Genomic DNA, 26,316 nt, shown 5'->3' on the forward strand with positions numbered 1-26,316 from the left:
ATCATTCTTTTACTCCCAAATTCTCTCATTCCTTCATTTTCTATGTGTGTAATTGTTGTTGAATGCTAAACTTGAAGTATATATACATTTTGGTTGCTGAAAAATGTGAAGAAGGAAGCCATTGATGGCCATTAACAAAGCTTCAAAACTCTAATTTAAAAATGTGGGTTACCGCAAACGAGCTCTGTTTGAATGAGTGATACATTAAAAAATCCGGAACATCGAGGATAATTTATATCTGAAATTTGAAGCAATTTCGTTGAGATTTGACATGATTTTTGATCGATTTATTGCAGCTCTCAGCTCTCATAACTTTTTCCTCAACTCATTATTAACATTACTGATTAATTATCATTATTTTAGATTATTATAGTATTGTTTCACTAATTTCATGGTGATAACATAATGTTTAGTTACAACTATAAGTTTTATAATCTAAAATTAGTTCACTTCTTATTTTAAAAAAATCTTCTTTGATTACAAAAGCAAGTGTTAGGTTGTAGACCATGTAGGCCATTTTGCAGTATGCAAGTGTGGTCGCATAGCTCTTTTGAGAACCCCATTTTGCTATAATAGTTCTGCGGTCTATGCATAGACATTGTCTCATCTATAGTTTAGTTATAAATATGAAGTGTTCGTCTTCAACCTTAACTTCAAATCTGAAATGATCATCTTTAAGTTTTTCCAAATTCCCTTAAATATGAGATTTTAGACTCCTTAAAAGATCACAACAAAATCCAATAACACCCACTTGAAATAAACCCCCAGCCATAATTTTTTCCAAATTCCATGACTATCCTCAAGCTCAAATACTGAGATTTAATCCAAATCACCTTAAATCTTCTCGAAAATCTTTAAAGAAACTCATCAACAAAATCCAATAACACCCACTTGAAATGAATCACTCTTTCGAAAACTCATTTTTTCAAGCTTGAAGCTCACAGCTCCAACAATGAATGTTAATGGAGTATATTTCAGATGTAGGAGGAAAAAAACGTGGGAATGAATTGAGAAAGGGGAATGTAATTTTATATTTTTTTTTATAAGGTATATTTTTATTTTGGTTTATTTCATTATTTCTTACTTAGGATCAAAAGGGGATTTTTTAAAACTTGGGGGCTGGTTTAAAAGCTTGGAATAGTTTTTATTTTATTATTTTTATTTTTTAAATTCTTGGACCAAAATATATTTTCTTAAAACTATCGAGAGTTGCTTATGGTCTGCCAGTGAATTTACCAATGTGCCCTTTTGCTGATCTAAATATCAGCGTCATCACGCTCGCATCTTAGCACGTGGATTTCTACTCTCACAGCTCGACAGTGACGTTCCTTATTGCCGCTTCTTCTTCTCCGACCAAGATGGGTGCCGGTTTCCTCGTTGGCTTCATCGGTGTTCTAATTTTATCTCACGCTACCTATTCCACAATCCAATGTAATAATAATAATAATAATAATAATAATAATAATAATGCCTTAGGGTTTTTTATTCCCTCTTTTTTATTTAGGGATTTAATTTTTGTTGTGTAATTTCAGATAGGGCTTTGCTCAAGATTACTGAGGAAGAGTTTTCTGGACCACCCATCAACGTAAATTTTCATTTATTACCCTTTTTTCTTGAATCTATAGAGTTATTACAGTTGATAAAAACATTGAACTTTTATATGTATGTGATGTGTTAATGTTCATACTAGTAGTCTTAGTATTACTCTTGTTAGTTTCTTGTCCTTCGATTTCTGCTACTATATGTTTTTTCTCCTACTTTGCTCAAGATTACTGTGAAAGAGTTTTCTGGACCACCCATTGAAGTAATTTATCGGTTTTCACCTTTTTGTTGAATTTACAGAATTGCCACTGTTGAAAAAAATTGAATCTTTATATGTGTGTGATGTAAATTATTATTTATCACCCCTTTTATTGAATCTATAGAGTTATTACAGTTGATAAAAAGTTGAATTTTTATATGTATGTGATGTGGTAATTATCATTTATTACCCCTTTTATTGAATCTACTGAGTTATTTACAGTTGATTAAAAAAATTGAATTTTTATATGTATGTGATGTGGTCTGAGGTAGTTTCATGCTAGTAGTCGTAGTGTTACACTTGTAGTTTCTTGTGTTTCGATTTCTGTTACTATCTGTTGTTTCTTGACTTCTATTATCGTATAAGTTTGTGGTAGTTACTGCTCGTTTTTTCGGATTGCTCTATCATGCCGTTTGTAGTATGTTGCCATGGTTTATTCGCTTCCGTTATTTTTTTCCGTACTGCGTTGAATTGCTTGTCCTTGTGCCGAGGGTATACCGGAAACAACCTCTCTACCTCCCAATGTAGGGGTAAGGTCTGCGTACACTCTACCTTGTGGGATTTCACTGGGTATGTTGGTAATGTTCTATGTGGGAGAGACAAGGGGCTAGTTCCCTCTTCTTTTCTTCTTTGTATCTTGTAGTAATATATAGTATTCGCATAGTTTCCTATTCTTCAATTTGTACTATCTACTTGTTGCTTCATTTGCTTTATTTATCTTGCTATTTTGTTGTCGCTATTTTCCTTTCTATCTTATTGTCACTATTTTCCTTTCTATCTTGCTTTGATTTCACTTCTTTTGAGCCGAGGGTCTATAGGAAACAACCTCTCTACCCAAATAAAGGTAGGGGTAAGGTCTGCCTACATCCTACCCTCCCCAGACCCCGCTTGTGGGATTACACTGGGTATGTTGTTGTTGTGATGTGGTAATGATTGATCCATGTATTGGGTAATGTGCAGGTTGTGATTGAATTGATAGTTAGTTTAGTGTTATGCTTGTGGGCTGCACTTGCTGCCCCTGGAAAATTCAAGTCAATCCATCCTCAATCTGAGGAAAACAGGTACTTAACTCATTTTTTTAGAATTGGGGTTTATGTATTTTTGTTATTTTTCATTGTTTTGTAGTAATAGAAAATTTTGGAGTTCTAGGGCTTGTGGAATATAGATTATTGGTATAAATCCACAGTTATGGGAACGTCTATTCTTGCTATCTCATAGTTGTGAGCACTCACTTGCGCATATCCTCCATGCATTATATTTTGGTATATATTTTGTTCTTCTCAAGCATTCACAAAGGACTTTTCTTGGCTCTATATTATTTTTTTCTAAGTCAATGGATAACTAGGGCTAATGTCGTGCATGAAGTGCTCCTTGGCTAGTTTGGAGGTAGAGCTAGGCCAATGACTATCATGTGGAAATCCTCTTTCTCTCCCAATATGTTCATCAATTTTTCTAAGCAAAAAATATAGCTTCTATAAATTTCCATCAATTTTTTTTTGCATATAGCATCTGTTTAATCTAATAGATCCAAATTAGTTCTCTGTCACCCTTGTAGTATCCCTAAATATTTGCTTTATCCTTCTTTTCTCGAAGTTTGGACACCATTGAATATCACTTTCATATTTATGTATCAGAATTAAGGTACTCTTTCTCCACTCATTTGGGGTCTTTCTTTCTTATACTTAAAATAAACTTTCGTAGCTTGGTGAGTTATACTACGAATTCCTTAAGGCACTTTCAGTCCTCCACAAGGATACCATTTGAACCACATGTTTTTCTAATTCTCATATTTCATTGCATCCTTTACTTCAGTGGATATGATGCTTAGAGTAAGCTAATGTTTCTTTTTTGTCATGGGTTTGTGAATCTTTAAAGTTATCCTTGTGAATTCTGAACTAGCTGCTCCACCTTTCTTTGATATCGCTACCTTGTGTTGTAACTTGTTAAAAATTGTCTTTAATACAACTTTGTTCAAGTCCACCCCTCATCCCTCTTAGCCGTGCTAGCTTATAGGTTTCTTTCTCTCTTTTTTAGTGTTTATTGCTTTTAGAGCCTGTTTCGATTGGCTTATTTTAGGTGCTTTTAAGCCACAATAGCTTTTAAGAACTTTTGTAGTGTTTGGATAAAATAAAAAAGTGCTTTTAAGCACTTGTTTTATGCCTATATAGCAAAAATAAGCGAAAGCCATAAGTTAGGATTCCTAACGTATGGGTTATAAGCGCATCCAAACGGGCTCTTAGTACAAGCAGTCCAGGATTTATCACGGGCTTTGCTAGTCACCTTCTTATCTTATCTCTTCACTCTCTTATGTTCTTCAAAGGGTTCTCTATCTTCTGTTGTTGATAACTTCCTTTTTAAAAGTAGCCTTGCCCTGTACCATTCCAGTGTCACAGTTACTGTGATCGAGGTCTTAGACTTATAGATATAGCTACATGCTACATTTTAATGCAACTTCGTATTTTCTTGCACTGGATAATTGTGTTGGCTTCTAACTCCGACGCTCCCTTCTTTATGCATATGTCTTTAAATGTGCTTTGGTTTGTACTGTTTAGTATTAGGCCTTTTGGGTCGTTGGAGCTTCTCCCAATAACGTATTCCTACTTGTGGCCTGAACATTTCTTTTGGTAAAATGGAGTCTATTTGATTGTAATACTTTGTGATTCCCTCTTTTGAGAGTGTTAAACAAAAAGTAAACATAAGTTAGGGCATCCCCTAAAATAGCAGACAGTGGTGTGCGGGCCAGAAGACATGCATCTCGACTAATCTACTGGGCACTTGCCTCCCACCGACACGTATACCGGGTAACTCTCTGTTACCACAACCATATCTCCTTGTACTCAGTCGACACCATGATATCTATCCATCGGATTTCCCAGAATAAAGATATGTTGGTCATTTTTTATCATTGGACATACCTATATCTTCCAAAATTTAGTATTTGTTCCTTTTAATCCTGTTTTCAAAGTGTAGAAAATTTTCTTTCAGTTTTGAATATAGACACTACAGACTAGTTTTTTTGATGTTGATTGTTTACTTTACCACACTGGTTTTTATTTGATAATCCTGTCATTACTTCACTCTATATCCACAAACTTTATTTTTGAGTCATAGTTTTGTGATGTTTTTTTCCTGTCCCTACTTATCTACCCTGGAATACGGCAAATGATGACTTGTGTTGTTGATCCCTTGACCTTTTTTCCCTCTTTAACTTAGTCTTTTGTGGACAGAGTCGCGCAATTTCTACTTTCCTCCTATTTAAGGTATTCACTAAATTTATGACTTTTCAGTGAACGAGACTAATATGTCCTTGATCTAGCTGTTTAATCCTTCTTTTCAAGAACTGCTAGAATCCTGTCTATCACCACTATGCTGATGTGGTAGGACTATAGGAGTTAGGACTAACTTCTTTATCCACACTTGTGCATGGCGTGTAAACCCTTGCTTATACTCCCTAACACCCAGGCGGACCAGATGGTTGCTTATACTCGCGATGATTAAATGCAGCTAGTGAATCAACAAAAGACTAGAATTTGCACAGTTTTGTTCTTAGTGATTTTGGGTAAGCAATATAGAGAAGAAAACTTGAGACAGAGAGAGATCATGGGAAGCATAGAAAAGTTGGATATCGACTTGGTAGCTTGTGTTGTGGTGATAGCATCCAAAATTTTCATTGTTTAGCAATCACACAATGCAGTGTTCAGTTAGTGGACAAAAGGCTGACTTCGTTAAATTTTGTGAAATGGAGATAATGTGCTTGTTTCAGTATCTTGCTAAAGTAAACCTTAATTAGCTGCCAAAAAACAATGGAAAAATGTCAAAAAAGCATTCCGTTATGTGTGACGACACTATTCCCATTTCCTACCTCCTACCATCCTATAATGGGGATAGACCATTACATGATTTGGAGATCATTTTGCTCTCTGCAGTAGCTGGAAGGGAACAAAAGTAAAGTGATGAGCGGGTGGAGGAATGTTTGGTTACCATGGTATTTGAAAATTGGAATCGTGAGGTCGGCTCTAGGTGATGGGTATCATTTTTACAAGTATTCAACGTCATTCAACATCTTTGTGGATGTAGAGCATCTATAATACGTATTATTTTACTGGAGCACTGAATAACACGTCAGTGAAAGGCTTTTTGTGCTTTTCCTGGTTTCTCCTGATTCGAGTTACATCACGGTTCCTTTTAAAATCTAGGTAATAGTTTAGTTGATAGTCCCACGAGCAAGTACTCCTGCTTTCTGTTATATCCTTAGTTGCTACAGCTCATTTTTTTTTTTTTTAAAAAAAGTGTGAAAAGCTCATTTGTTGTTCTGGTGTTTTAACTTCATGTATAGCTAAGTGAGAATTGTTAGCAGAAGTCAATTCATTTGCTCTTATTGTATATGAGAAATGTCTATATTATTCGATATCTTATGTATCTCTATGTTGCAGGGTGGTCGCTTTGCCTGCCAATCTGGATTTTATGATCTTTAATCACCGCGGAAAAATATTTCCTTTGGAAACCGAGTTGAAATTGAAGTGATGGGGTGACATTCAGCATTCATGAACACAACGAACTGCCAGACCAGCGCGTCTTTCACTACTGTTCTTGGAGAGGATTGTTTTAGACAGTTTTCCTATTACACTAATTTGATTACTTGAGCAGCACTAGTTGAACTGTGGAATGTTAATTGCTAGAGAGCAGACGGAAAGATATTCTCAGTTGCACATTATCATTTTTGCTTGCTTAAATTTTAATTTTTGTATGTTACTCGAATTTTCAAGACATATCTCATAGTGTCTATTAGCATTTATTCTCTATCTATGCAAATATGAACATGGTCTTTGAAAACGATTATTTAGAAATGCAGCTCTGAAATTTCTGTTTAGGCATCTCTAATGCTGGATATGAAATCCGTTCTTCATAATTTCAATTTTGTGCCTTGTTTTGGTTGAGTGAAGCAAATCATATAAACTGAAAATTTTGTGTATGACCAGCATGGTCTATTATCCATATCCATGGTGAAATCCTTGAACTCCAAAAGACTAATTTTGATGAGAGAAAAAAACACGCGTTACTGCATTATACAACTTTCAAGGGGTAATTTTATGCATGGTGATCCAACTTTCAGTTTGTTGCATCAAAGTCACTATACTATTGTAATGGAAAAATAGCTTAACCATGCATATAAAATCACAAGATAATTCAGTTCCTTACCATTCACTTTATGCTCAATTGATTTCATTGTGTGAAAACATTGGTACTTCTTGCCTATCACATTTGGCCAAGTCCAACAAATTTGCAAGCGAACTGAACGTAACCATCCAAAAAATGTTGCTTCAAATCAAGTTAAGAAGCTCTATTATCCCACATAGTTCGTTGGTCAAACCAACATCCTCTCAAAAGTTTTGGAGTTTGCCAAATAATTTTAGAGAAAGTTACCAGGAATTTCTCTCTCGTGTCTGCTAAGACGCTCCTCCAGTCTTTGGTTGACGCTATTATGTGGAAAAGACCCCAATTGTTTGCATGGATAAAATAAATGAGAGTAGCTAGCTGCCTTGAGTTTCATAAATAACTGAGAACTTCCACTCAAAAGTCCATAACAATAGTTGGATAACAATGCAAGATTATGCAAGCAGACAATGAATGCAATTCACTGGAGTATACAGTCAGGAAGAATTTATTATATAAAATCTTCTAGCGTGATGGTATAACTAAAAAGAAATCTATTAAAGGGAATAATACATCAAAAAAACCTCCAAATTCTTCTAATACAAAATCAACAGCAGAAGTAACTGAGAGCACACAGGAGATCAAGACATATAGTGCATGCAGCCTATACAAAAAGAGAATTGCTCAATTGGAACAGCAAATAAGTAACAAAAGGTACCCCTCTCCTACTTGGAGCAATAAGAGTTTAGCTTTCTGTCTTATGAAACAATAAAGAAAAACCAGATTGAGCATATATAACTTACCCGTGAATGAAACAAGTTACAACACCACAAGGTTTCAAGAGAACCCCAATAAACTGCGAGTCAGTCATAAAACAGCAAGAAATTGATAACAAGTTGACAACAAGAGCTTGAAAAAAAAAAAAAAACACATGTTCTCTCTCACGACTGCTAAATGGCTGCGACCATACATTCGTAAGAGCAGCCTTTTCACAGAATTCAAACAAACAACACTACCGCCATTCTTTCAGCAACAAATGAAACAATTTCCGCAATAGATCATTATACTTATAACAGATCCCCAAAATTCCTGTCTCTGTTTAAACAATCAAATCATCAAACATTTTTAATTATTTGGTCAAGCTTATTCCAACCCAAGGAATGTAAGCACCCACCAGATTGTTACTTATCACGATGATGTCAATCAAATGGCTGATGTTAGATCAGTGGTAAGTGGTGACAAATCATCAAAGGAACTAAGAATCACTGAATCAGTATAGAACAGCGATCACAGTGTACACAAGGAGAAAAATTAGTAGTCATTGTAAGTGGAAGATGGAGGGCACTACAAAACAAGCAGCACTGCCAATTGCACTCACATTTTCTACTTACATCTTCTACTAAGAATGTTTAGAAATATCAGCTGAGAGCATAAGAGTGGTAATTACAGTAATATGACCGTTGCGGCCAAGATTTGATCAGAAAATGAGTCATTTTTGAGCTTTACAACAAAAGTGAAGCTAAAATGAAATCCAAAGCCAAAAAGACCCTTATTTAAATATGGCTCCTGGCGGTACACAAGCCATATTGTAGACAGGGCATTGCAAGTACTTGAATATAGCTTGAGTCTACTATTAGTTCCCGAGTTACCACTTACCACACTCACAATATAACTACTAATTTGTATGAAATGAAGAAAAAGAATGTCAAAGGGGCCAATTTAGTCCTTTTTCCTAGTTAAGAGAAAACAACAACAAATATGATTGACATTTCTCATCAATTGTCAAGCTTCATCCATCAACCCCACTTTCGAACTTCTGCATTAAAGACTGAATAACTAAAATTTCACAGCTACCTAAAGCAAATAGATGCATGATCAATATCACTCTTTTTCCTCCGTATCTTTTTCTTTGCAAGTGTGCATGTGTGGTTTTTCTTCTTAATTTTCTTCCTGTGGGGGTGGGGGTGGAGTATATAGAAGAGAAACTTCATTTGCAAAAGAAAAAGATTCTCAGAATGAACAATGACTAACCTCAAAAAATGCTCTACACTACTACATCTCGACATCCAAATAGACTCTGTGACATCCACAGAAGAATTACAGTATGACTGACTTTTACCTAAACCTAATCAATTGCTGCTGTTTTGAACAGGGAACAGAAGTACGTACCCCATCAAGCTAACCAACTAATTTACAACTGTGTTAACTCCTGCTGATTTTCCCTAGATTGCCTCAATATTAACTCAGCTCTCCTCTTCTTGTCATCTCTTTCATCATCCCGCCTGAACAACGAAGCGTTTCTCCCCGAACCCTTTTTCCAAAGCCTCAGATCCAAAGAATCACCTAAGCTCTTCTTTCCCGGTCTAAACTCTAAACAGACAGCCGGCCTCTTGTCCGGAAGTTTCTTCTCCGAACCATCAAACCCATCCTTCATTGCCTCAATTGCAGGGGAAAACGTCTCCAGCAAAGAAACATGATTTTTATTATTGTCTACCACCTCACTAGAAAGCAGTTTAGCTGGAAGAGCCACTGGGGGTTCCACAGCTTTCTCACCAGCTTGAAAAGGTTTTGCAACGAACGGATTTTCACTTTTACTTATACCAACATCATCTGGCTGCTGCGTAGAAGTTGATGCTCCTGCTGAACCATTGCACAACAATCGCTGCTGTAAATTTAATAAAGATCTTTCTGCTTTCCTTCGCTGTCTTGCTAATTCGATTTTATCAGCTCGAGGATCAGATGCTCTCTCATTCCACGTGGGGGTCCGTACATAAGTATGCTGATCAGGAAATGCAGGCAACCATGGAGGTACGTGTTTAAACGCCGGTGTTTCATTAATTTGCGAAAAACTAGGTATCATCTTTGGATGTTTTACCACCGGAAAATGCGGAAGAGATTGAGAAAACGGAATCTCTTCAGCAGATTCCACATACTCAACCATCTCGCTTACAATACCAGAATTTAACCCACAACGGTTCACCTCAGATGCACGAAGAAAACCCGTAGAGGCACACATATCCTCTAATCCTTGAATAATATCAAACACGTTGCACTGTGTTCTTCCAGCTAAATTAGCACTACTACTAGCAGTCTTGCCTAGGTCACGTATATACTTAATCGCAATGTCTGCAAGCGATTCAAGAGCAGATTCATTAAAGATCTCAAACCCAATACTTTCACATATTTGTGCCACCGCAGTCCTCGATATTGCTCGCCCAAAATCATCCGAACCAGCTCTTTCTTCCCTCGTATTATCAACAGTGGTACTCTCTTTCTCTTTCTCCCTTTTATCCTCGGCATTACCTCCAACGGTCATATTCAAATTCCTAAAAAAAATTTAGGGCTTCTTTTACTCAAAAACTTCAGTACTCAGCTCAAAGTTCACAACTTGGTGACATTATCAAAAGTTCCACAACTCAAAATTGCACTGAATTTTCAAGAAACTCAATATGCAGTTCAAGATCCATACACCCACATTGAAATTCATGCAGACCTTAAATATTTAGGCTGCATTAAGGAGTGAAGAACAACCCCAATTGCCCAAATTACAAGCTGGCTTTTCCCAAAAAAAAAAATCACAATTTTGTGAAGTTACCTATAACCCCAGAACCGAAAAATCGACAAATTCTTCAAGAAAACCAAATACCCAACTCAAGATTCTTGTACCCCACTTGGTAATTACTAAAACCTTAGGTATTAGGCTGCATTAAGTAGCAAAAGAACAACCCCAATTGCCCAAAGTACAACTCCTAGCTTTTCCCAAAAAAAAAAAAAAATATCACAACTTTGTTATGTTATTGAGAAACCCAAGAACCAAAAACTCAACCAATTCTTCAAGAAAACCCAAAATAAAGCTCAAGATTCTTGTACCCACTTGGTAATTAACAAAACCTTAAGTATTAGGCTGCATTTAAGGAGTAAAAGTACAACCCCAATTGCACAAAGTACAACTCCTAGCTTTTCCCAGAAAAAAATCACAACTTTGTTATGTTACTGAGAAACCCAGAACCAAAAAACCAACAAATTCTTCAAGAAAACCAAATACAAGCTGCATTAAGGAGTAAAAGAACAACCCCAATTGCCCAAAGTACAACTCCTAGCTTTTTCCCAAATAAAAAAAAAATCACAACTTGGTGATGTTACTGAGAAACCAAGAACCAAAAATTCAAGATTCTTGTACCCCACTTTGTAATTACTAAAACCTTAAGTATTAGACTGCATTAACAAGCAAAAGGTACAACACCAAATGCCCCAATATACAAGTAAAGGGACGAAAAGTGAAATACTTACAGCTGATTTTTGAGTGAAATTGAAACTTGGGTACTGAGTTCTTGATTAGTAAATTGACATGGATTTGAAATTTAGAGAAAAAACAAGGGTTTATGAAGAAATTTTTGATAAACCCTAACGGTACAAAACCAAGAAAATGGAGTGTTTAGATCGGGAAAATGGAGGAATGAGTAGAGCCTTTTTTATAGAAAAAGGGGTAAGTTATATTTTCTAATAATGGCAGATTAGTCTATATAGTTTAGAAAATGTACAATTGAGCCCTATTCTATGAATGAATCTTGCATTTCAAAACTTCATACAAACTCTCTTAAAAGCAATTGCAAAAATCAAATAAGCTCAGCATGACTAAACTATGCCCTATGCAAAAGATTTTATTTTAATATTAAAGATACATATGTTATTTAGGTTGTTTTCACAAGATACACACAACAACAATATATCCAATATAATCTCATATGTGGGGTCTAGAGAGGCTAGAGCATACGCATGCATACCTTACCCCTAAATACCCCTACTTTGGGAGGTAGAGAGACTGTTTTCGATAGAACTTCGGCTAAAGTAAAAGCAAATGAAAGCAGTTCGAAATGTTTTCATAAAATACAACAACAACAACAATAACATACCCAGCCAGACCCACAAGTGGGGTTCTGTCGGAGGATATAGATGTGCCGTACCTTAACTCTACTTTGTTCATAAAAGGTCTTTGTTTCGAAAGACATTTTCAAATTTGAATCGAAAGGAAAAGAAAGGAAAAGGAATAAGCAACACAAACATTAAAAATAAAATATTAAAAGGAAGATGACAGCAAAAGAGCAAGATACAAAGCAACAACACAAGAGATAGTGATACACATCGAAGAGTAGACAACTACGTGATTACTAAATACTACTACTACTAAGAAATACATGTTTATGAGTTGGCCCCTACCTCTCCCACCTACAATGCAACATCACTCACTAACTACTACCCTAGTACCCTAATCTTTGACCTCTATACTTTCTTATCTAGAGTAATGTCCTCCCCCCAGTTCTTTTTTGGCCTACCTCTCCTAACTCTATCGGCATAGCCAGCCTCTCACACCTCTTTACTGGCGCATCCTCACACCTCCTCTTCATATGACCAAACCATCTCAGTCTCGCTTCCCTCATTTTATCTGCAATAGAGGTCACTCCTACCTTGTCCCCAGTAACTTCGCTCCTAATCATATCTCTCCTAATATGCCCACACTTCCATCTGAGCATCCTCATCTCTACTACATTCATCTTCTGGACGTGAGCGTTCTTGACTGACCAAAGACTCTGCTCCATACAATAAAGTTGGTCTAACCATCGGTTTGTTTTCATAAGATACAACAACAACAATTATTATTACTTCTCAATCTCAAATAAGCTGGATTGACTTTATAGAATATGATAAATAAAGCAATAAAACTTTAAAATTTTCTTGAAAAACATTTTTAAAAGTATGTTCAAATGGGTGTCTAATTACTAAGGCTTGAGTTTAAGTATAACTTAGGTGATGGCCAATTTGATATGCAAATGCATTTTTCAAAATAAAAGTCAAGTGAAAATTTTATTAAAAATATGCTTCATCATACTTGAATGATTTTATATTGTCATGTTAGAAAAAAAAAGTTATAAACACCATTAAATAGAATAGCAATTAAAAACTAGTATAAATTTTAGAGGAAAGTTTTTTATTTTTTTTCTTTCGGTAATTGGAGGAAAGTTTTGACATACATAAAGGTGTGAACTTTGTATATAATTCAAGTTGTTGATTTGTAACTATTCTTACTTGCATAATCTTCTATTGATGGAAGAAAATCATTATATCCAAATTAAGTTCCTTCTGTACACTATTCCTTCCCTTCTAATGTAATAATTAATATATGACCAGTTAACATTTAACAATAGTCATAAATAGAACATTAGTACTCTTTCCGTCCCAATTTAATTAAAGTTAAATTGGATTAAATCAATTCAATATTTTAAAATTTAACTATGAAAAAACTATAGGAAGAACACTATAAGTTGCAATTTGTTAATGTCATATGATGAAAAAAATACCTTTTAAAATGTTGCTCAACTACATAATCTAAATCTAGAAAAGCAAAGAGTGCCACATAAGTTGGGATAGAGGAACAAGCAAACTGTAATATTTTTGAAAAGTCACCAACAAAAAATGTAGTCAAATGTTAAAAAATTTCTCAACCTTAATCAGGGGCCTTCGGTTTGAGCCATCAATATAAAAGATTCCTTTATTAGGGAGCATTTACTCCGGTAAGGGATTTTTCCGCCCAAGCCCTTGGTATGTAGATTTTTTTTATTAGGAACCATTTACCCTGGTGTGGGATTTTCGGTGCGAATATAGATTTAGTCGAACCCTAATATGATACCCAACATCAAGTGGAAAACCAATTTTTTGTAACCAAGTTTTTTTTAGGGGAAAGGTGCAAATATACTCATCAACTTTGCGATTTAGAGCAATATACTCCCGTTATAAAAGTGGTGTAAATATACCCCTGCCGTTACAAAACGGTGTAAATATATCCTTTTTGCTAACGAATTTTTTTTAAAAATCATTTAGTTTATTTTTTAATTTAAAAAATACCACATGGCTTTAAAAAAAAAAAAAAAGTCTCCATTTTTTTGAGTAGACATATTCTTCTAAAGCCACATGATGATTTTTTTTTCCGGATGGATGGGGTCTGGTTCGTTTAAAAGAATGAGTAGACTTATTTTTTTTTTTAAAGCCACAGATATATTTTTTTAAATGAACCAGACCCGACCCATCAGAATTTTTTTTTACCATGTGGTGTTAGAAAAATATGTCTACTAAAAAAATGGGTAGAGTATTTATTAAAGCCACCTGGCTCTTTTTTAATTAAAAATAAAGCTAAATGATTTTGAAAAAAAAAAATCTCGTTAGCGAAAAGGGTATGTTTGCACTACTTGTGTAAAGCCAGGTGTATATTTGCATTATTTTGTAATGGAAAGAGTATATATACACCACTTTTTAAATGGGAAGTATATCTGCTCTAAATCGCAAAGTTGAGGGGTATATTTGCACCTTTGCCTTTTTTAAAAGCTGAGAAGTTTAAGGGGGAAAGTGTGGAAGTACAATAGTTAACAGCACATATATGATTCTTCCTTTGGAACAGAAGATATCGGATTTTATAAGAGTGAATCCCACTTTACCCCCCTAACATTTAAGGGTTGGGAAACGATACCCCCCTCACATATTGAATGGGAACGATAACCTCTCTATCCAATATTTTCTGCTGAGAATCTTTTGTTTTTCTGGTATGTGTGTGTATATATATATATATATATATATATATATATATATATATATATATATATATATATATATTGGATAGGGTTATGTGAGGGGGTTATCTTTTTCCAATCCTTAAATATTAGGGGGTAAAGTGGGATTCACTCATTTTATAACCCATTGTGATATTTTTGAAAAATGTCAAATCTTCTAAGATATATTTCCTTTACATGTAAGAATTTGAGAATTGAATACAAGAATATTTTTTAGAATTCTTGTCTTTTGTTTAAATAGTAAAGGGTTATATTGAATCATTTCATTTGTAATATATGACCAATTGACATTCAACAACAATCGCAAGAAGTAAAACATGGGTAGCAAATTGACCACCAAAGATGTGGTGAAGCATATGGCGCTCCTCCCTTAATAAGATATATTGAGTTTGAGTCCTGAGTATGAAAAAGTCTTGATACGGAGCTCTTTCCCCTAACAAGGGGCAAATGCCCATTTCTTGGGGTGGTCTTTAATTTTTGCCCCTCAAATCGCTGGTCTTTAATTTTTTCCCTTGAGCACTTTAAATAATAATAAATTGGCCGAAAATATGCCTGAAATCGAAAAATAAAAATAAATAAATTTGGATCTGTGACCCAATTATGCAAGGCAAGGTTTCTTAGAAATTATGCCTATTCGGGCAAAGTTACACAAAAACTATGTCTTGTTCAAAGATTGTTCTATACAACAACAACAACAACAAGCCCAGTATAATCCCATCATGTGGGGTCTAGGGAGGTGTCACGCCCCGAACCATGGCCTGGGCGAAACACGGCACTCGGTGTCATACTGCATGTGACCGAGCGAACCACATGGCTTGCTGAATCATCATGAGGCATACATGAGCGGAAATATAGCATGAACGTGATGAGCTTTTATAAAACATGAGATGTCATAATAATTTAATGAAACACTTGTTTAAATCATAAATGCGGAAATAACATGAGTTGAGCCAAAGATGGCTAAACACCTTGCATGTCTAACATAACTAAAGCCGACTAGTCTATGAAACCTCTAATCATGAATCTTGACTTTGGAAAACGTACTTGCCGGGACAAGGCTCTCCGAAGATACCTTTAAATGCATGACTAGTAAAATAAAGATAATCGACTAAACCCCGAACAAGATGGGGCTCACCAATGAGCCGATACGAGCAAATCCTACGAGCGGATGCGGCGTCCACAAATACGTACCTGCATCGTGAAATGCAGGCCCCCGGGCAATAAAAGGGGACGTCAGCACATTGAATGTACTGGTATGTAAAGCAACTAAATGAAATAACATGGGACATAAAGTAATAAAGATAAGAACTAAACGTGAAACTGAAACCTGGTTATGAGCATGAACATGAATACATATATAATATAAAGCATGAGTAAAAATATCATAAGTAGGGAGAGCAATAACTTATAACCGATCCATGTCAGGTGCTTGCGTCCCGCCACCGAACACTCGGTCCTTGCCGGGGAACATGAGATTTAATAAAATATGAAAGGATCCAGTCATTATGAGATATCGTCCTACATGTGTGGAACGATCCTCATCCTACGGTGGCTACGTAGTTTCGGGCTATCTCAAGCCTTCCTCGTAATTAAAACAACTCCCAAAAACTTGAACATGTAAAATAAGTGGCACTTGTCAGTCCACTTGCTTTTCATGAATATAACTTGCTTGTATATGGATATCATGAATCATAGCTTACTTGCATGAACTTGTAAAACATGTATAGTATTTTCTTGAAAATAGCATAATATATCATAAACTAGCATGCATGAACCCATGGAATGAGATATATGGGTTTTCATGGATTACGGACGGATTCTCAATAATCATAAAGAAATATTAAGAACTCAATGGTGGAATTATAACAATTCATACATAGTATAATCATGGACTTGGACCTAGGGTTATCATGAGCATGGTATAGAAACCTAGTTTTAGTAGAGAATCATAATTTATGGATTATGAGGCGTGGGGAAGAAACAATGATGTTCCCACACGTAGATAGTAACTCTACATACTGATAATGCTCCAAACTTGAATCAAAGACTTTAACTTTGAAGAAGATTTCCAAAATCTTGAATTCTTGAACCTTGAGATGGGTTTTCTTGAAAACCCTAGGTTAGGAATGATGATTTCTTGTTTAGATTACAAGGATATATATTAGAATTGACTTGGAATGATTAGAGTAGGCTTACCTTGGTGTTCTTGATGATGGGAGAGAATATAAGGTCGTTCTAGGGCTTGGGGGTGTGAAGAATGAAGTGAAAAAGCCTTAAAACGAAGTTTTATAATTCTTGTCGGACCCATTTTACGCCTATTTTACGTCCGGAAAAATTCTACGGACCGTATGTCTTACCGTACATCCATTCCGGTGAATTGGGCTTTACGGGCAAATTTTACGGTCTGAATATACGGCCCGTATATTTTTACGACCGTATATTCTACCGTATATCTGCTGAATTAATCGTTTTAGTAAAACGGGCATAACTTTTTGTACAGATCTCCGTTTGACCTCCATAATATACCGTTGGAAAGGTATTTCAAAGATATACAACTTTCAAGAAGGAAATTTTCCCAAATTCCTTACATATGTTTCCGTATACTCATTTTAATTGAGAGGTGGTGCAAACTCACTTAAAAACACGCTCCGTAGGGTAGCTTCCGACTTTCCTTTGCTAAAGGACTCTTCTCATGTCTTTATTGGGTTTCAAACTCCATTTATACACTACTCAAATTGGGTTTATGATACCCTTGTCTTATGAGTCAAATCTTAGCCCGAATGCACGAGGTGTTACAGGAGGGTAGAGTGTACGCAGACCTAACCCCCACCTTGAAAGGTAGGGCGATTTGTCCGAAAAGACCCTCGGCTCGAGAGAGGAGGAGAGAGAAAGACAAGAGGAAAACAAGACAAAAGGTCAGATAAGGCCAAGCATATCGAAAACAATATGATAACACGAATACCAAAAGCGAGAAAGTCATGGTAGAATAGTCCGGAAAGAAAGGAGCATTAACTACTATAGGATAACTTAATTTCTATAGAACTATGACAGACGAGGCATAGTTTCTAGGCGTAATACATAAATAGGCCCTCAAACTTGACATCATTTTTTAAGTATGCCCTCCAACTTTGTGTATGCACAAGTAGGTATCTCATCTTGTAAAAAGTTGAACACATAAACACAAATTCTGACGTGGCACATTATTTTGAAGGTGTCTAGATGATCATTTTGTAAGTTAAAGTATTCAACTGAAAAAGTAGAGATAAGTTGAGGTGTCTACTTATGCACACCCAAAGTTGGAGGGCATACTTAAAAAATGAGACCAAGTTTGAGGTCTATTTGTGTATTATGCCCAGTTTCTATGTAACTCTGCCGGAATTAACATAGTTGTTATGCTTATGCTGAACAAATTAGTTACTACAGAACTATACCGGACAAGATATATTTCTATGTAATTTTGCCCGAATAGGCATAGTTTCTATGAAACCTTGTCTTATGATTTTTTTTTTTTTTACTCTTCTGGAGATCAAACCCAGATATCTGGTTTCATAGACCAGCAAATAAGGGTACTTTGGCCCATAAATTTTCATTAAATGAGAAGCAGAGGCAAAAAATAAAGACTAGCAATTTGAGAGGCAAAAATTAAAGACCAGTTCATATGAAGGACGATCTGCGCAAAGAATTACCGAATAGGCCCTACATGGTGCGAATTCAAATTTAATTGGACTCCAATGCGGAAATCGGAGACCGTGCGGAAAAGCAAAAAAAAAAAAAAAGGGTAGCAAACCGGGACGTTTCTGGAAAAGTTAGAAGTTCAAGGGTAAAAATATGGAACTCTAAAACTTATGAGGACTACTTCTGCAAACGAGAAGACAGATATATAGTGTTCCTATGGAACACAAGATATGGGATAAACCAAAAAGCAATGGAGAAGTACTTTGGAAATGCATATAGGGGCGACCCGGGAGTACCACATGCCGACCCGGAAAGATTCGTTAACATATGGGTCGGGTCAGCTGCTTTCTCTGCACTCACATGGATTAATCCTTACATGTGGACTCTCTCCAATCAATTCAAGTATAACCCTGCAAATACTCACTTTAAATTCTTTTTGCAACAATATTTGCTGTTATTTTGATGAAGGGGGTTATCTTTATTTGGCTCAATTCTTGTTGTAGCATTAACTCAGGGGTTATTATTTAGTTGGGTCGGGTTTAAATGATGGAACGGGTTTAAAAAATGATTTCGGGTTATTTTGAGGGATAATTTCAGTCAAGACGGGGGTATATTTGAAAACTTTAAGGATGGGAGGGGTATTTTTGACCCTTTTCCCTTGTTTTTAATTTGATAAAGGGGTTATCTTTATGTGGCTCAATTCTTGTTTTATATAGTGTGCTTTATAGTTTTAAGGAGTAGTATTAACTTAGGGGTTGTTTGGTTCTTGGTTACAGTTATGCTGGTATTAGTAAAGTAGAGTTTAGTTATACGGGGTTTAGTTAGACGAGGTTTAGTTATTAATGTATTAGTTATTCCATTTTTTACCCTGCATAAAATAATACATGGATCTTTCCCTACATGTGGAATCTCTCCAATCAATTCAAGTATAACTTGCAAAATTCACTTTCAATTCCTTTTGTAACAATTGTGTTTTTTTTCCTTCATATTTGCTGTCAATTTTGATAAAGGGGTTATCTTTATTTGGCTAATTTCTTGCTGTATACAGTGTGCTTGTAGTTTTTTTAGTGGTAGTATTAAGTTAGGGGTTGTTTGGTTACTGGTCAGACTTATGTTGGTATTAGTAATGCAGAGAGTAGTTATGTGGGGTTAGTTATTCACTTTCAATTCATTTTGCAATAATTCTTTTTTTTTTATTCCATGTCTGTTGTTAATTTGATAAAGAGGTTATTTTTATTCGACTCAATTCTTATTCAATATAGCGTGCTTAGGGGTCATTTGGCAGGGTGTATTAGGTAGAAAAAATGCTAGTATAAGATTGTGCAATGTTGGTTGTAAATTTAAGTCTGGTACAACTAATATCAATATTACTTATACACCCTATTCAATAGCATGGCATTAACAATACAAGTACTATTCTTATACTTATACACCCTATTCAGTACTATTTAGAGATTATGTAATGCATGCTATGTTTAATACAATGAACCAAACAATCAATAAGAAATAATGTTAGGATAACTAATCCCATAACTTGCCTTCGAACCAAACGAGCCCTTCTAGTGTTGAGGAGTGGTATCTACTTATGGTGTTGGTGGTGCAAAGAGCTATTAAAGCTAGAGAGAGTGTGGTGTAGAAAGCTACTAACAATAGAAGATGGAGAAGCCTTTAAAGAGAATAATAGTGTTATGAAGCCCCCATGGCTTTGTCTAATGGTAAGAGCCGATATGTGAAGTGTGGGTTAGACGCTTGTAACGGGTTTGAACCCTGCCACAGACAAAAGCCTTATATTTGAGTGAAAAAGGATAGAGGGGTGGGTTCATTATCGATTGAGCTTCGAATGGTGCGCTTATTATTGGCCTTTGGGAATTTTTCGGGTATCCACCCAAAAAAAAAAAAAAAAAAAAAAAATAGAGCTAAGAAGGTGATTAACAAAGCCCCAGGAGACGTGTTAGACGACTTGTACCAAAAGTTAGGGAGGCAGGAAAGGAAGAAAGAAATGTATAAGTTAGCACGATAGAGAAAAAAAGGGGGTTCAAATTTGAACAAGGTTAAGTGTATTAAAGGAGATCCTGATAAGTTTTGACTATAGATGGAGAGACGTAGGAGCTATTTTGATCAATTGCTCAACACGAATAATGAGGATGAGGTAAGAGATTTCCATACGTCTATGTAGATAAAATCCTTAGCTTCACTTGTGAAATTAGCTGCACTAAGATGCATGAAGCTTATGAAGGCTAGAAAAGTTTATCGTGATGGGATCCGTAAAGATAGGAAGTGCCAGTGAGAATTCGAAGTACTATGGCTAACCAAGTATCCAAGGATATATTGAGGAGTAGAAAAATGATAACTAAGTGGAGAAAGAGTAGATTGTTTTCTATATATTTGAACAGAGAAGAAATTCAACGTTGTACTAACTATTTTGATATTACATTTTAAGGGCCATATGAGTGAAACTTAGGGATAAGAGTAATAGAGCATAGACTTAGGGACATCATAAGGGTAACAGAGAACTAGCTCGAATTTATGCACAGTAGATTTACTACAAAGGCTTATATTTTGTTAGAAAAATTTATGGGGATTCTCGGTTATAAAGATAAAATGAAGATTCACAAAAAAGATATTCACAGGATATTCATTGGGCTCATATTACAGTGCCAAGAAAAATAAATTTGTGAAGTATTTTTTTGTTTTTTGAAACAGTTAACATTATAGTATAAAAAAGCTACACCAAAGGTGTACTTCAATAAAGAGATGTATACATCTAGAATATATAAATATCTTAAAGGCTACTTATGAGAGTGGTTTCAAGTGTGAGAATAGTGGAAGGAGATTAAGAGGAGTTCTCTGCACCAAGGATCCGCATTGAGCCCATATTTGTTTTCTATACTGATAGACGAGCGTACCCATAGTATTAGGGACAAGGTTTATTTACAGGTGATATTTTGTTAACGGAGAAACTAGCATGATATGAAGCAGAAGCTGAAAATGCACACTTTAGGAAATATTGGTTTTAGAATAAGAAGTAAGACACAACATGTGCACTGCAAATACCCATAATAAGAAGAATGAAGGTGAAGTGAGATTGGGCGAAATTGATGTGTTTGAAATTTTAAATATCTAGCTTTGTCATAATAACAAGAATGAAGGTGAAGTGACATTTTTTATTTTTTATTTTTTATTTTTTATGATCAGGCTCCCTTCTCTGTTCCAAGTTCACATTTACAGAAAATTCTTTCTTTTATTGGTCATATCTGAAGAGAATTCTTGGGTCATTGTTATCTTTTCATTAGCTTATCTCTGTCACTTTATGCTAACAATTTAAAGGCGTATCTCTCCGTGAACAAGGCAAGAGTGATATTTGCTTAAAGCATAATCTGTGCATTCTAACTGCCGCTTGATCATTTCTGTTAAATAACATTTTTGGAAGCTTCCAGCATGATGGTATTTTTATAATGTTCGTAATTTGTGATGGGGGCTCACTTGTTCCTTCTTGATCTCATTAGAACTATGCTTCTGAGTTGTGTTGCTTGGAAACTTTAGGTTGACCTAGTTGCACTCCGCTATGCCTAATTGTCAGTAGTCTGTGAGTGATTACATTTTGCCATGTTGGCAAAGACACTGTGAAGTGGCGGCTCAACGATAACCATATTACTGCATGAGTGAGATTTCTAAGAACTTCCTTTTTGCGTCGTGTCTGACTTGTTGAATCTGTTATGTGCAGCTGGCATGACAAAGCCATGATGTTTGAGCAACATCACTGGAAGAAAGCCCTCAAGAAGAATCAGGACTATGAATTTAAGGTACTTATGCTTCTTAAGTTTCTTATGTAATGATGTCCTTTCTTATGCGCTATAGTCTTATAAACAGATGTTTTTTGTTCCAATGCTTGTAGTTTCAAACTAGGTTGGAATTACTGGTTTTTTGTTTCTCATTTTAGTTTCATATGTTGCAGTGGAACCAGTACATGGATAAAGATGCACGAGACTCGTACTACTTCAATTGGCCTGTTTACTTTCCATAGGTTTCTTTCCTTTTGAAATATTGAGACAGGAAAAAATAGCATCTTGAAATTTCTGTTGATACTATGAATTCAAACAATTTTTAACCTCGAAATGTTTGATGATATTGCCAAGTGCCGCATGGTTGCTTCCCTTAGTTTTCTCTAATTAATGGAAGTGCTAGTCTTTCTATTTGAACTTGAGACGACCTTAATTGAAGTGTATTTGTTCTATAGGCTCATAATACTGACTCTTGTGCCCTTGCTTCTACTTGAACTTGAGATGACAAACGAGGCGAACGGTCCATGTCACAAATTTTGAGTATTCTCTTATTAATAATGGTAGTGAGGATGCAAGAGCTGCAGATTTGCAGAAACAAAGTGAGTTGAGAATTGCCCTAGTGTGCTGGTGTACTTCAGTTTGCAGCTGATAGCATTGCTTATTCTTCATAATCAGAGTACATACATAGTTTGTTCTCAAGCTTGAGGCTAAATTCCTTTTGACACACCTGTTAAACACGGAAACCTCTTAAACAACAAGCCTTTTACCTAAGTGTAAGATTCTAAATTCACCCATGATTTTACAGCGCACATGGTAATAATTGCAGGAAACATTTCACAAAGAAGCTAGGGTTAAGCTACTATTACAAAAAATTGAATTCATTGGAAACGTTTGCGACTGACTTTTTCGTTGGAAATTCCTTAACGACGAGCTAATTTCCGTCAGTAAGTCGTCGAAATGGTTATGTAGTCCTTAAATTTTTTTATTATGTTGTCCTTTACAAACATTTTTTTATTTAAATTGCTTTATATCTTTTTGTTTGTAGTGAGTTAAATGATCTTTAGAAAAAGTTTTTTTTGATCATAAGGGACTTTTAGATCATGAAAATATCATAGTATTATAAGGAGATGAAGTTCATTTTTTTCTGATTGCCCTAATCTTTTGGGGTGGCTTTAAATTTTGTCCCTCATATTATGATCATTTTGTCTTTTTTATTTAAATTGTATAAAATAAAAATATTTGTATTTAATTTTATCTTGGCTTTGTTTGTAGTGAGTTAAATGAACGTGGGTGATGCTAGAGAAAAAGTACAATAATATTTTAATTTGATTAATTAACATATGTGTCTCCCGTAACTTGATCATAAAAAAGGGACTTTTACCTTGAACTTTATGCATGGATGCAATATCATCGTATTATAAGGAGCAGATGAAGTTTCTAAGATGGTCCAGTATTTATTATCGTCCATCTATAAAGTATTTATTATGGTCCATCTACAAATGGTTGTCTCAAATGTCACCTGCCATTCTTCATGTAACTGAGTCACTTGTAAGACTTCTTCCTCAATTATCTTCCACAATTTAAGTCTTCTTGCCATGTACTGTCAAAATCAAGAACCATGCACTTATGTCCTTTGTGTTTGAAGTTATTCTTGTAACAATTATTGATAATTTCTTAGAGTCAGATTTAGTGATTGGTTCTTTCCTCTGGCTGAGAATTTTGCCTAATTTTGGGTTATTCTAAAATTTCATATTTTGATTTAGAATATCATGAGGTAATTCTATTTTGGAGTCGTCGATTCTGCTTTCTATTAATTCCTTTGTGATCATTTATACTTTTTAAGCAATTCATACTTATTTTAATTACTTATCATTTCTTTTTAAAGCAGATAATGTTATAGGTCTAAGCTTTGACCGAAGTCAGAGTTGACCGACAAAATTTCAATATGTTGACTATTGACCTTAATCCCATCAGCAATCAATGAATATTTCTAGTGGCTAGTAGGCAATGGTTGCAGTTTTATGTTTCTACGAAATTAATTTCAGATTTTTATTCACCCATGAACTCTCATTTCTTTTTCATTCTTTTTTCTCAATGGGAAAGGGATCAACTGGTGGCATCATCGTATAATGCCATGAGACAATTACTACTAGAGTATGTATTTTCAAGCGTCACTATTCAAAGCTCACTACTTAGATATTTGTGATTTTGAGCCGATAAAACTTAAATAAAGTGATCTCCTCATTTCAAATTTTAACCATATTGAACTCAAGATCTCTAAAAGAGAGAAACGTTTACTATCCCATCACATTTTTCAGTGTATGATGCAATCAGAATTCGCCACATAAATAATTTTCATTTGTCCATTCTAATTAGCGAAAGAGCATCCCATCCTAATTAATTTTTTGTTTGTTGCGATGAAAAATTAAACTAAACTCCTTAATAGCTATCATTATAAGCTACATGATTTTAATCTGCTAGTGTAATACATTTCATTTCCTCTAGTGCCTCTTCCCAAATTAAGATTTCGTTCGCCAAGAAATCTACGCATTTGTTTGTCTCTCTCCAAATGCATATGATAGTAGCTTTGTTCACTACCAACAAATATCGACAATCTTCAATAAAAGCTCTGAGAAGATGATATATGCATATCCTCCTCTTTGATTAACTTGACAACAAGTAAGCAATCTATCTCCACTTCTAAATCTTTGTAACCTCTGTCTTTGCATCCCATTCTTAAGAATGAATATTAACATTAGCTTTCGTTTGTCCATTCTAATTAAGGAAATACCACTTTATTTATTTAAAATAAAATTACAGGTACCACACCAATTCATTCTGAGTAAACAGTTACATGAAACACTATATTTAAGACAATATAGCATAGTGACAATATCCTTAAAGAAAGTAAAATAAAACTGAACTAATATAACTTAGATCTTTGCATACTCATTTCCTTCTATTCAAATCGTAAAGAATTATGTTCAACCGTTTCCTTGTCTGATATTTTTAGCAACTTGTAGATAATTTAGTTTAAACAGCAATAGCACAAGTGGCAAGAACCTTCTCCAATTCTTCAGCACGACAAGGGAATTCAAGAACACCCTCTTGTCTAAATCCATATTCATCTTCAGCTTCTTTCAATAATTTCAAGAATGATGGATGTGTTAGCCATTGCAACTCCACCACAAACCTCTGTGGCTCCTCTTCAGGATTCACTGAAAATACAGCAAAGTGTCCTTCTTTCACATCATTTGGCACCAATGATGTGTTTCCACGCGGCGTATCGACGATTTCAGCAGCATTTTGGGTTGTGTATGTAGGAATTAGTTGAAGATATTCAGTTTTGAGCTTTCCAATCAAACGTTTGACCATATTTTGAGCTTAATGTAGAAGTTGGAATATATGTTTTTGGCAATGGTGAGCAAATCGTAGTATGTGGTATTTGTTTTGTTTTCTTTCTATAGAGTTTGAGAAGGGTATTTATAGGATATGGTGAAGGAGAATAGAGGTTAACTCATTTGATGATATTTCTAAGATGCTGAGTTAGGGATAGAGCCACCGTTATACTTAACATAATCAATAGGTTTGACTCAAATGTTGTATTTATGCAAAAAAAAAAAAAAAAAAAAAAAAAAAAAAAATTAATATATATAAATAATATGATAAAGGAGATATTGGAGGTTAGTTAGATGAAATTTCTAGGATGCTAAGTAGTTTTGGGTCCCCATTTTCATGTGCTTACAGCTTTTTAAGTCATTAGTTGTAAGTTGTTTGTATGTTAGGATGAGAGCCAGCTTCATGATCTTGACATATGTTGCAGGTTTCATATATCTACCAATACACGTTCAGCTTTTAGTACCTATTTGCCATTCCTTTTTTCTAAATGATATCCTCATTCAATATCAAGCAATAGTAGTACTAGTCGTGTAAGTGTAGTTAAAAACAAGAAATTTTATACTATTGTTTTCTTTTCTGTTTAACTTATCTAGAAATCATCATAAAAATTGACATACTTGGTGCTATCACAATTAAAAAGTGGTCTTTCACAATGTCAACTAAGTCTGGAGTAGCACATCAATGGGACTTCCCTAAAGTGGCTGCACATGACCTCCTTTCATTTGGAAGTGTTCCTGTTGTGTTGTGTATGTCTCTTTCAATAAGGCACAGACATGTGGCCTCTTTTCATTGTCTTTTTAAATTTCTTGTGCTAAAATGAAACTCTGCCTATGTTAGTTTTCTCACATTACCGGTCTAGGAGGGTTACGATAGGTTGATTTTCCAA

The 26,316-nt window shown here is 35.0% G+C and overlaps 4 protein-coding genes and 1 long non-coding RNA gene across 6 annotated transcripts; 2 read left to right on the forward strand and 3 right to left on the reverse strand.

Moving 5' to 3' along the window:
- The first annotated feature begins 1,334 nt into the window (after positions 1–1,334).
- On the forward strand, positions 1,335–6,637 carry LOC132057331 (membrane magnesium transporter). Its single transcript, XM_059449893.1, has 4 exons — positions 1,335–1,431; positions 1,533–1,585; positions 2,762–2,862; positions 6,235–6,637. The coding sequence occupies exons 1-4, from the start codon at positions 1,359–1,361 to the stop codon at positions 6,323–6,325; spliced, it is 318 nt and encodes a 105-aa protein (XP_059305876.1). The 5' UTR covers positions 1,335–1,358; the 3' UTR covers positions 6,326–6,637.
- A 2,323-nt stretch (positions 6,638–8,960) lies between these two features.
- Positions 8,961–11,405, reverse strand: LOC132057330 (transcription initiation factor TFIID subunit 8). 2 transcript variants are annotated; one of them, XM_059449891.1, is made up of 2 exons: positions 10,847–11,405; positions 8,961–10,448 (listed from the first exon to the last, which is right to left on the reverse strand). In XM_059449891.1, exon 2 carries the CDS (start codon positions 10,269–10,271, stop codon positions 9,147–9,149), a length of 1,125 nt encoding a protein of 374 aa, XP_059305874.1. In that variant the 5' UTR covers positions 10,272–10,448; positions 10,847–11,405; the 3' UTR covers positions 8,961–9,146. The 2 variants fall into 2 exon arrangements, with proteins under 2 accessions (XP_059305874.1, XP_059305875.1); XM_059449892.1 differs by having other exon boundaries at positions 8,961–10,281; positions 11,246–11,388.
- Positions 11,406–18,464: 7,059 nt separating this feature from the next.
- LOC132057332 (uncharacterized) lies at positions 18,465–22,448 on the forward strand. The gene is made up of 3 exons (XM_059449894.1): positions 18,465–18,651; positions 21,974–22,052; positions 22,205–22,448. The coding sequence occupies exons 1-3, from the start codon at positions 18,500–18,502 to the stop codon at positions 22,271–22,273; spliced, it is 300 nt and encodes a 99-aa protein (XP_059305877.1). The 5' UTR covers positions 18,465–18,499; the 3' UTR covers positions 22,274–22,448.
- LOC132057333 (uncharacterized) lies at positions 22,319–23,019 on the reverse strand. The gene is made up of 3 exons (XR_009415131.1): positions 22,863–23,019; positions 22,538–22,775; positions 22,319–22,459 (listed from the first exon to the last, which is right to left on the reverse strand). It is a non-coding gene; the product is annotated as an uncharacterized LOC132057333 (long non-coding RNA).
- Positions 23,020–24,774: 1,755 nt separating this feature from the next.
- LOC132058532 (auxin-responsive protein SAUR32-like) lies at positions 24,775–25,588 on the reverse strand. Its single transcript, XM_059451003.1, has one exon. It carries the CDS (start codon positions 25,404–25,406, stop codon positions 25,065–25,067), a length of 342 nt encoding a protein of 113 aa, XP_059306986.1. The 5' UTR covers positions 25,407–25,588; the 3' UTR covers positions 24,775–25,064.
- Between the last annotated feature and the right edge of the window lie 728 nt (positions 25,589–26,316).

Source organism: Lycium ferocissimum, chromosome 5 (genome assembly GCF_029784015.1).
Source record: "Lycium ferocissimum isolate CSIRO_LF1 chromosome 5, AGI_CSIRO_Lferr_CH_V1, whole genome shotgun sequence".
Lineage (NCBI taxonomy): Eukaryota > Viridiplantae > Streptophyta > Magnoliopsida > Solanales > Solanaceae > Lycium > Lycium ferocissimum.